Genomic DNA, 11,974 nt, shown 5'->3' with positions numbered 1-11,974 from the left:
ACATAAAGACACTGTGGAAGGACACTGAAATCATGTTCACGCTTTCATAATTATTCATACATATTCAAGTAATTGCACCGGTCACCTGAGTGTTCCGTGGTTTTATAGCATGAGAATTTGGTCGGTGGCACACACAAAGTGAGAAGGCTTTTCACTGCATACTGTTTATTTTGAAACCGTTTTAAACCACGTGCTAACTACTGCCAAAACTCGTAAAGCATCTAAAGGAAGTAGTCCTCCGGCCTCTCCCAGCCCTCTCTAGGCCGCGTGGTCCTCGCGGGCCCGCCCAGCGGAGCCGGCCAGAAGCGGCCTGCGTTTTCTGCGCGGCGCTTTCTGCACCGGCCGTCCCACAGGGCGCATGCGCAGACCGCTGGTAGCGCCTGCCTGGCGGGTTTGCGCTGCAAGACCGAGGTGCAGAGGTTTGGTCAGGCGAGGGTGTCCGTCTGCGAGGTGAGCGCGCGGCGGCCAGGGCCCGGACGCGAGGGAGGGGCCCTGGGGGTGAGGGCCCGGCTCGCGGGCAAGGAGGCGCGGGCGTCCTCTCAGGGACGCCGGAGCAGACGCTCCTCTTCGCGGGGAACTCGACGGAAAGGGAGGCGCGAAGTAGCGGCCCTGAGAGGAAGGGGTGCGGGAGGCCGCGTGGGCCAGGTCAGCTCTGAGGAGGACGCGGCGGCCTCCCTGTTGCTCATGCCCTGGCTTCCTGCCAATGCTTCCCCCGGAAGGCCTTCCACCCGCCCTCCTCCTCCCGAGGAGTCGCACCTTCCTCCCCGTCCCAGGACCCCACAGACCCTCCCTTTTTAGGGCCTCTCCGCTCTCACCCCCAAGAACGCGTTCCTTGTTCCCTGAGGACCCTCCCCGTCCTCCTCTCGGATCCCTGCCCTCTCCGTCGAGGACCCCACGGGCCTTCTTCAGACACACCTGTTGGCCTCCTCAAGGACTCCGGCCCTAGAAAACCCTCCTTCCCCCTCTGAGGACCTCCCTCTCCTTCCCGTCCCCCTCCCGCCCCGTTTGGAGGATAAGTCTCTATACAGACTGAAATTTAAATTCTGTCAAAATTTTACTGGTCTCTTAGAAACTCAAAGTTACTTGATTGGAACTAAGGGCATCTCACTGGTGATAGAAGAAAGCCATTCTCTCCTGATAGCCCTTTGAATGAAACTGATACTAAATCAAAGCTTTGTTTGTGTGTGTGTGTGTATGTGTGTGTATATATATATATAGACAAGGAGAGAAAGGCAAGGGTACAAGACGTGGATGTGGACCAGTGGGATGGGTTGATTACATTGAAAAATATAAAGAAGTAAATTTGAAATAAACATGAGTGTCATGTATGGCTGAATGATGATATAGCAAGGATTATGATCAGTCCAGTTTTGTGCACCTGCATTCATTAAAAGGATTTTGAAGATGCTAATAGTAAACATGTTGGACACTTAAAATGTACTACATTGTACATATTTTATAATAGTGCTTTACCTCTCTTAGTAGTTCTTCAGATAGGTATTACTCTCCTTCCACAGATGAGAAGACAGAGGCACAGGGAGGTTGAATAGCTTAACCTGTGAACGTGTTAGTCGTTCAGTCGTGTCTGACTTTTTGACCCCATGGACTGTAGCCTGCCAGGCTCCTTGCCAGTCGAATTCTCCATGCAAAAAAGACCGGAGTGGGTTGTCATTTCTTTCCCCGAGGGATTACGTCTGAGCCACCAGGGAAGCCCAACTTGCCTGTGGTCCACAGTTATTAATAGTAATTGGCAGTCAGGATTTAGACTTCCGTGGCTGGCTCCAGAGTCTGTCATCTTAGTAATTGTGGCCGTTAATAGCACCTCCAGTGGATATAGGGCATATGGTCCCACAGAATTTTTAAACTTGGTCAAAGACACAGCCTTTGATGGAGCTGAAATTCAAGAGAAGGGAAAGAGCTTGCTAGGGTATGAGAAAGAATCTATAGAATAGTGAAAGGTACTCTTGGGAAGAGACCACAAACGAGGAAGGACTTCAGGTTTCCTAAGGGAAGGTGGTGGTTCTCTTCTAGATCCCTGAGTGAAAAAGATGTAGTAATAAGAGTTGTGGTCTTTTTTTTTTTTTTTTAATACCTGCTTTGTGCTCCACATATGTAATGGTTAACCCTTACAGGCGCCCATAGAATTAGAGAGATCATTGTAATTTTCATGTTACAGTTGAGAAACTGAAGTTCTCTGGTGACTAAATGGATGGTGAAGCTAGGACCATTGATAGAAATAAAGAGGGAACTTTTGCTTTATTTGCAAGGCACTGAAAATCCATGGAAGCATTTAGAGGTGGGAGATAACCAAACCTCTTTTCTGGAATTGCCACACTGAGCTGAGAAATGATTTTTTTGGTCTTTCTCTTGTCATAGGAAGTGCTGCTTCTGCCCATGGCAGGTGAGGGGTTGGCAGGCTACTCTCTGTGTCTGTGGGTGCTGCCAGACTGGACTCAACTCTGTGGTCATTCCTTCTCCCTTCTAGATTTCTCTGCTTAGAACTCTGTCCTTGCAGAAGAGAGAAACACAAAACACTACCAAAAGAAGGACACAAAGATGTCTGACAGGAAGCCATTTGTTAGATCTCAGGTGAGTCACGTTTTCTTCTGACTTAGTTCTGCAGTGTGAGGAGCTCCCCTTTCTGATTTCTAGACCTCCTCTATCTAATTAAACCTCCTCATTTCCTTAAAGTCTTTATATAAACTTTACCTAACTGAGCCTTTTTTACCCTGGCTGCTGTATCAGAGTTTTCTTCTGACTCTTTGTTTTTGCTTTCCTGCTTTTTCTCACACTTACTGCCAGCACCACATATGACATCTTTAACATTTTCTCTCTTTTCCTATCTCTTGAATTAACTTTTCATTGCTTATTGTTCCATTATCTCTCCACTTTTGACTTAGTCAAAGCAACCCTCATGTGATTTGTACTACTATTATGCTCCTTTTCATATACGAAATAACTGTTGTGAATTTTTAAAAATTTGCTCCTTCATGTTCTTGTTAAATCATGTTTTGAAACCTAGAAGAAGCTAACGTGCTGCACTTCCTTTAGAAAAAAATTCACGGGTGGGGTGAAGCTGTTTGACAATTAGGAAAAGAAAGTGTTTAAAAATGCTCCTTGAGGAAGAGCTAAGGGGAAAAGGGTTGAGAAACGTTGTTCTAGATGATCTGTTCCTGAGAATAGCCCTCTGTCCCTACAGTGTCCGTGTCTACGATCCCAAGTGAAGATGCCCACAGAGACGACTGAGGTAATAAAAGAGAATTTGTAAGTGGGTATATTGTGACAAACTGGGGGGCATCTGCCCCATCTAAGGGGCAGCTATGACTCAGCTTCAGCTGATGGCGCCATGTGAGAATGTGGACCCAGATCTCTAGATCTTCTGATTTTTTAAAGAGAAGTCAAAAAATCCAACTAATAATATGAATTATACTAATATTTTGGTGTTGGCAACTAACAAATTTTGAAGAAAGAATAAAGAACACATGTGGGCCAAATAAACCCCTCTATAAAAGCTGGGCAGTCAGTACATGCTCTCTAGTTCATTGATCTGCATAATGTTTCCGTGAAAACACAAAAGATGTATATTAGTAAAATGGGTATCATGGTCTTCGGTAGTCTTCCAATACCTGCTTTTTACATCCAGCTTTCTGTTACCAAGAATGTTGCATGTAATTGTAATTAATTAGTTTGTATTACTGGATTTTTCTGAGGTGTGATTATGTGTGTGTTAGTCGCCCAGTGATCATGGCATCTGGTGCCATCACGTCATGGCAAATAGATGGGGAAAGAGTGGAAACAGTGGCTGACTTTATTCTTTGGGGCTCCCAATTCACGACAGATGGTGATTGCAGCCATGAAATTAAAATACATTTAGTCTTTGGAAGGAAGGTTATGACCAACCTAGACAGCGTATTGAAAAGCAGAGATGTTCCTTTGTCAACAAAGGTCCATCTAGTCAAGGCTATAGTTTCTCCAGTAGTCATGTATGGATGTGAGAGTTGACTGTAAAGAAAGCCAAGTGCCGAAGAATGGATGTTTTTGAACTGTGGTGTTGGAGAAGACTCGTGAGAGTCCTTTGGACTGCAGGGAGATCCATCCAGTCCATCCTAAAGGAGATCAGTCCTGGGTGTTCACTGGGAGGACTGGTGTTGAGGCTGAAACCCCAGTCCTTTGGCCACCTGATGCAAAGAGCTGACACACTGGAAAAGACCCTGTTTCTGGGGAAGATTGAGGGCAGGAGGAGAAGGGGACGACAGAGGATGAGATGTTTGGGTGGCACCACCAACTCCATGGACATGAGTTTGGGTAAACTCCGGGAGCTGGTGATGGACAGGGAGGCCTGGTGTGCTGCAGTTCATGGGGTCGGACAGAGTCGGACACGACTGAGTGACTGATCTGAAGTGAACTGAACTGAGTGACTCAGTTGTGTCTGATTCTTTGCAACCGCAGGGACTGTAGCCTGACAGTCTCCTATGTCCATGGAATTCTCTAGGCGAGAATACTAGAGTGGGTTGCCATTCATTATACCATGGGATCTTCTTGACTGAGGGATTGAACCTGGGTCTCCTGCATTGCAGGCAGATTCTTTACCATCTGAGCCACCAGGGGAGCCCCAATATCATCATACATTTATCTCTTCTACCATAAATGAGTGTTTGGGTCTTGCCTAGATTTTGGAGGTTAGAAGACAGTACACATGAGCAGATACACCTAGGAATAGGTATATTTCTGGACCCAAAAGTGGTTTACCAATTTACATTTCCCTGGTGGCTCAGACGATGAAGCATCTGCCTGCAACGCGGGAGACCTGGGTTCAATCCTTGGATCGAGAAGATCCCCTGGAGAAGGAAATGGTGACCCACTCCAGTACTCTTTGTCTGGCAAATTCCATGGACAGGGGAGCTTGGTAGGCTGCAGTCCACGGGATCACAAAGAGTCACACACAACTGAGCTCACACACAACTGAGCAATTTCACTTTTAGCATCTTTTAAGAGGTCTCAAAAGTCCACCGGAGAAGGCAATGGAACCCCACTCCAGTACTCTTGCCTGGAACATCCCATGGATGGAGGAGCCTGATAGGCTACAGTCCATGGGGTCGCTAGGAGTCGGACACGACTGAGCGACTTCCCTTTCACTTTTCCCTTTCATGCACTGGAGAAGGAAATGGCAACCCACTCCAGTATTCTTGCCTGGAGAATCCCAGGGACGGCGGAGCCAGGTGGGCTGCCGTCTATGGGGTCGCACAGAGCCGGACACGACTGAAGCGACTTAGCAGCAGCAGCAGCAAAAGTCCACATTCTAAGATTTTCCTTGGTGGCTCAGTCAGTAAAGAATCTGCCTGCAGTGCAGGAGATGGAGGTTCAATCCTGGGTCAGAAAGATCCCCTGGAAAAGAAATGGGAATCCGCTGTGTAGTATTCTTGCCTTGGAAATCCCATGGACAAAAGAGCTTGGCTACAGTGGATGGGTCTCAAAATTTTGAGTCAGGCACGACGGAGCAACTACACCACCACCACCACCAGGAGTCCCCCTTCTCGACAGTATTTGGTATTGTCCAACGTCTTAATTTTTGTCAGTTGAATGGGTATAAAGTCATACTTTGTCATTTTGAAATGCATTTTCTTATTATAATAAGATCGCCCATCTCTGCATATTTATGAGCTGTTTGTGTTTTGTGGATGAGTCACTGAGGCTTAACCTATCCACACTCACAGAGCTTGTAAGAGAGAACCAGAATGTAAACCCAACTGTCTCTTTTTCCTGGGATTGGGGTATACTGCTCAGCTTTTATTTGCATTTTTCTCTCTTTATTAAGGAACTTAAAAGGATCTTTCTCCTCCCACACAGATCTCTAGAAATTCGCAGCAGGAGCTGTCTTAGAAATACTCCCACTTCTCTCAGACTTCAAGACAAAAGAAAGATATGCTTATTTTTTCTCTTTCTTTGCTATGTTTTAAATTATGAAACTATGATAACACATTTACAGGAGGCTTGGAGAGTTCAGAACAAAGTTACATATAGTTCCACTATGTGGTGGTTGGTGGTTTAGTCGCTAAGTCATGTCCAGTTCTTGTGACTGCATGGACTGTAGCCTGCAAGGTTCCTCTGTCCATGGGATTCTCCAGGCAAGTATACTGGAGTGGGTTGCCATTTCCTTCTCCAGGGGTCTTCCCGACCCAGGAATCAAACCCAAGTCCCCTGCATTGCAGGGAGATTCTTTACCAACTGAGCTATGAGGGAGCTATGGGGGAAGTTCTACTATAAATTACGATTATTTTTTAGTAGATAAATTACAATTTTTAGGTGGACTTTCAATATCAAACTCAAAAAATTAATGGAATGAATAAAGGTAGAAGTCTATAGTAGATCTGAAAGGCAGTATGAACCAATTGAACATAACTTCAGATTTATATAGTTTTGACACAACAAGAGAATCCAAATTCTGTTCAAGTTCCCATAGACTATAAACTAGGAGACCCTGGAACATATCCAGGAACATAAAGTGCAAAAATGTCATGGCCTGAAGGTATTGAAATCATATACAAACTGTTCTCATATCACTGTGGAATTATGTTAGAAGTTAATACCAAAAGATGTTAGAAAATAGCCCACATATTTTCAAGTGCAGTGTGACGTTTCCCAAGAGAGATCTTTGACTTAGCCATCGAAAGCCTCTATAAAGTTAGAAGACTGAAAGAAACAAGAGGGTGATTGCAGAGAAGAAAACATTTTAATGAGAAAGACTTAAAGGAAAGAAACCCTTGTAGGTCCCTGAAACCTTTGGATTAGAGTCTTTCTGCTTGTCTGAATGTGTGCTTCATGGTCAGTCCCCTCTTATCAGGCACCTTTCCCCCTCTTTGGGATAATTCCGGATTTCAATCATTTAGGAGTATATCTGGTATTTCAGGAATTGGTGACTTTCGAGGATGTGACTCTGGACTTCAGTCCAGAGGAATTACCCTACCTCAGTGCTTCTCAGAGGAAGCTCTACCGGGAGGTGATGCTGGAAAATTACAGGAACCTGGTCTCCCTCGGTAAGCTGTGATGACCAAAATTGTTTCCAGACACTGGCATATGTCCCTAGTGGCAGAATCTTTGGAAACAGGCTTTATTTTTCTTGTGTGTAAATTTGCACTTGCCTGTTATCTCAGAGCCTTTAGAAACCAGGCTGGGAGTTCCTGAGGGTACAGGACAGAATCCCCAAGTTATAAGTCTCCTTCTTCAACAGGGTACCAGTTCCCTAAACCTGACATTATCTCACAGCTGGAAGAGGAGTCACATGCTAGGGAGGAAGACGGGAGCGCAGTGACATGTCCCGGTGAGAACGGGATCTTGGGGAGAAAACCCTGCTCAGTGAGCAGGGGCTGGGAGCTGGTCCTCAGAGCCCACTCAGCTTAGGGAGAGGGCTGGTAGGTGCTTTCACTTTAGGGACTCGTGTGGCCACGCCACATCATGCTCACTCAGTACTTCTTTTGTCTCCTCTCTGAAGCTCATCTCTTCCTCTCCTGCTCAGCTCCAGGGAGGCCAGTTTTCCTATCCTCTAATGTTCAAGCCCCTGCATTCATTTGTGCCTTTCCCCTGACAGCTAGAAATCAGAGGTCTTTCCTCTGTCACTGAGACAAGCGAAAACCTTGGTGTGATACCACTGCTCTTTCCAGCCCTCAGGGAGTTGACTTTATAAAGCACACATCAGGTTCTTACCACTCCCAAAAGAAAATCCAGACTTCTAGCAAAACATTTAAATCCGTCCCAGTCTGGCCCAAAAGTCACATCCAGCTTCATCTCTCATAGATATTCCTAGTAGAACCCTATATTGCTGCTCCCCAGGACTGTGTAGTTTCATAGTCAGTGTCTGCTCAGAATAAGCTTGCCACCCATTTCACTGCTTGCTGAGCCCTAATGCCTTCCCCTGCCTGATCTTTTTCTGTTCCCAAATGAAATTCCCCAAACTCTCCTTTTGTACATTTATAGCCTGATTAGAGTCTCTATACAGACTTATGAACATCCAGGTGGATAACGCTTTGCTGAGAATCAGCATTTAGTAAATGTTGAATTGAATGGGTAAAACGAGAGATTGGGAGCCAAGAAAAGAGTTGAAATTCTCTTGCTTTGTTCTGAGTGAGAAGGTGTTGACCAGGGTACTCCAGTGTTTCCCCAATAGTCCTACAGAATTATAATAGGGGTTCTTTACCAGGAAAAAAAAAAAAAGGTGTTGCCTAACAAGATCAGTTCGAGAAATGCTACGTCTTACATTTCCCCTCTTTGAGATCTGAGATGCTGGTTAAGGGATCTGAAGAGGGCTACAAGAGTGAAAGCTGACTTGCATCGTACCCTATGTCCCGGATTGACCTGACAATAGAATCCCTTTATGGCCACAGTTATATTAGTTCCTCCAAACCGCAGTGATGTACCAAGCATGGTCTGGAAGTTGCAGCCAAACCCCAGTCCCCCCTCTTTCTCTGGTTTCCTTCTCATTCTCTTGTCGGTGCCTCTGGCATCTTTGTCAATGTTCAGTCCTCCTAGATGGTCTTTTCTATCAAGCATGGTCTGGAACTTGCAGCCAAAACCCAGTTCCCCCTCTTTCTCTGTCCATAAGTGCATGGATTTATCCCTGGGATTGCTATTCCGTTCCATGGATCTATGTGTCTCTCTCTGTGCCAGTCCCATACTGTCTTGATGACTGTTGCTTTGTAGTATAGCCTGAAGTCAGGCAGGTTGATTCCTCCTATTCCATTCTTCTTTCTCAAGATTGGCTCTTCGAGGATTTTTGTATTTCCATCCAAATTGTGAAATTATTTGTTCTAGTTGTCTGAAAAATACTGCTGGTAGCTTGATAGGAATTGCATTGAATCTATAGCATCCTTAGGGTAATGTGCTCGTTTTCACTATATTGATTGTTCTGATCCATGATCACGGTATATTTGTCCATCTATTTGTGTGTTTGAATTCTTTCATCAGTGCTTTATAGTTTTCTATATGTAGGTCTTTTGTCTCTTTAGGTAGATTGAGTTTTGTTTTTTGTTTTTGTTTTTTATTTTATTTTATTTATTTTTTAAATTTATCTATTTTAGTTGGGGGCTAATTACTTTACAGTATTGTAGTAGTTTTTGCCATACATTGACATGAATCAGCCATGGGTTTCCATGTGTTCCCCATCCTGAACCCCCCTCCCACCTGCCTCCCCATCCCATCCCTCTGGGTCATCCCGTTGCCCCAGTCCTGAGCATTTGTCTCATGCATCGAACATGGAATGGTGTTCTCTTTCACATATGATAATATACATGTTTCAATGCTATTCTCTCAGAACGTCCCACCCTCACCTTCTCCCTGGTTTAACAGGGAGTCCTTAGAGATCATAAATGGACTACTTTCATAAATTCAATATCTTTCAAGATTTTGAAATATCACCCATTGATGATGATTTGAGAGTATTGCAAAAAATAGTGGAAAAGCGCAGGCACCTGGGAATCATGTTTCATATGGGTCTATCTGAGCTCCACCTAGCTGTGTGACATAGGTGCACAACCTCACCTCTGTGCTTTATAGCCCTCATCTGTAAAATAAGGATAATAATGATCCCTATCTCATTAGACTATTGTGAACATTTTTCAAACAGTCCATTAAAACACAGAAGTGAGTAATACATAATAAATACTTGATTAATAGTAGTTATTATTACTGTTAATACTAAACAGGTAGATTGAGGTGTTTAAAGGCGTAAGCCACACTTCTTGCATGGCTCTGCAATAAAACATACTCTGCTTTAAACTCTAGTGTTTCGATATTGCTTGGCCCAAGGTTGTTGGGTACAGGGGTATTAGGTTACAGTAACACCTTATCTCTCAAGTCTATGGAGGTTAACAGACTCTCTTCAGAGAATGATTTCAAAACCACATACACTCATAAAAGTATGAGCAGTTTTTTCTTCTGTGTAAAGCAAGTTAACAGACACTGAGAGCTCTCCCAGTTACCAGGTGAATTTAGGACAAAGTGTGACAAAGGCTGTCATCAGGTCTTACTTGAGGACTACTTATTATTTTGGAAACTTTGTCATGAACTGATTTGCTAGGATATATAGACAGAATATATCTTTTATCTTTTCCATCGTTTAGTAGTTTGCTTCTCATGTGCGTCACATTATGGTTTAATATGTGCATACATTTTCATATTATAAAATATAGGGAATGCCATTCTTGATTTGGAAAGTTTGTGGTGAGATATTCACAAGTGAAATGCAGAAAATTCCGTATTTCATTCAGGAAATATACATGCGTGTATTCAGATGTGAAATACCGAGTTCCATGCTTCACGTAGAACACTTTTGCCCTCATGTCAAAATGTGATACAGACATGGAATTCTCTCTGTAGAGAGAGATTTATACAGAGATGCTAAGGCCAGCATCCCGCCAAGGGCCACGGCTCTCCATTGCCAGAGGAATTGAAGTCTGCCCATTTATTGTACAGAGGCCCTTTCAAAGTGATTCTGTTCTCCAGTTTCTGGAGCCCATTATACAGAGTGAAGTAAGCCAGAAAGAAAAACACTAATACAGTATACTAATGCATATATATGGAATTTGAAAGATGGTAATGATAACCCTATATGTGAGACAGAATAAGAGACACAGATGCATAGAACAGTCTTATGGACTCTGAGGGAGAAGGTGAGGGTGGGACGTTCTGGGACAATAGCATTGAAACATGTATATTATCATATGTGAAACAGAACACCATTCCATGTTCGATGCATGAGACAAATGCTCAGGGCTGGGGCAATGGGATGACCCAGAGGGATGGGATGGGGAGGGAGGTGGGAGGGGGGTTCAGGATGGGGAACACATGGAAACCCATGGCTGATTCATGTCAATGTATGGCAAAAACTACTACAATACTGTAAAGTAATTAGCCCCCAACTAAAATAAATAAATTTATTAAAAAAAAAGAACCAGAAAAAAAGAAAAGCTTTAGAATAAAGTTCAGGGATATTTAAAGGACCCATTATTTACAAATGCTTCCCAGTTTTAAAGATTTCATAATTTTATTAGGAGGATGGTTGCAACTCAAATCTGCTATGTTAATAGGAATGTTTAGAGATGAGAATTTAGTTTTAGATGTAAAAATGCTTCATGGCCTAACCTCATTTTATGCATTTAGTCTGCTCTGGCAATTGTTGAAGAACTTGGTGTAAGGATTTCTTTGTTAATATCCTTATCTCCTCTTAGAAAATGGAAGACAAATAATTTCTTATCGTGAGCGAGACTGAGATGATGTACCCAACTGGTTAAAACATTAAATCGTGCACTGTCTATTCAAGCAAGTGCAGCTGCCTCTGCCACATATAGTCTCTTTCTGAAGAGCTATGGTTAAAATTCAAGTGCTAAGTGCAGCTTGTCCCCTCCATCTGAGACTTCCATGAAAAAAACAAAAAGATTTTCCTAACCAGGCCTCCACAGAAACATGAACAGCCATGAAGGAGGCAAGGAAATCTATCTATTAAATCTATGAATGTATCAGAAAGCAGGAGCAGTGAATAACTTACATTTTCTACTGCAGAAGCATCAAACAAATACATCTTTAAAGTGTAGATTTCTCAAGAAAGTGAAATTTAGAAAAATCTGGCATTATTCAACAAGGGAAGCTCTTTTTATAACTTAGAAAATTTATTTTTTATAAACACAAAACACTGATTTGAACTATGGAGAATCTGGGTGGAACACATACTCAAATTACCTCTGCCACTCTGGTGTTAACTTCTGTGTGTTGCCCTTCTGTGGACAGGGATTAACTAAGATCTTCAGTTGGCTGAGTCCTGCATTGTTTAGTCTGAGGACTTTGTTTTTAAAAAATGAATACTATTTTTATAGCTTTTTCTTGTAAGTCTAAAATTGTTAAAAATAAAGTTAAAAAATACCGAATTTTAAAATATATGGAGAAAGTACTACTTCTTGTATGCTTTTAGGTTTAAAAATTCAAAAAT

The 11,974-nt window shown here is 43.2% G+C and overlaps 1 protein-coding gene across 1 annotated transcript in view; it reads left to right on the top strand.

Annotated features, from left to right (window-relative positions):
- The first annotated feature begins 349 nt into the window (after positions 1–349).
- LOC145537762 (MYND-type zinc finger-containing chromatin reader ZMYND8-like) overlaps positions 350–11,974 on the top strand; it is a 30,729-nt gene continuing 19,104 nt past the window's right edge. Inside the window, exons 1-3 of the mRNA XM_081568574.1 lie at positions 350–450; positions 2,486–2,589; positions 6,908–7,034. Of these exons, the coding sequence (XP_081424700.1) occupies positions 2,557–2,589; positions 6,908–7,034 (160 nt within the window). The 5' untranslated portion in view covers positions 350–450; positions 2,486–2,556. The remainder of the gene's footprint in view (positions 451–2,485; positions 2,590–6,907; positions 7,035–11,974) is intronic.

The sequence above is a fragment of the Giraffa tippelskirchi genome, chromosome Y (assembly GCF_054371585.1).
Source record: "Giraffa tippelskirchi isolate mGirTip1 chromosome Y, T2T-mGirTip1v1.2.pri, whole genome shotgun sequence".
Classification (NCBI taxonomy): domain Eukaryota; kingdom Metazoa; phylum Chordata; class Mammalia; order Artiodactyla; family Giraffidae; genus Giraffa; species Giraffa tippelskirchi.
The sequence above is the reverse complement of the archived record's forward strand: the minus strand, read 5'-3'. Positions and strand labels throughout refer to the sequence as shown.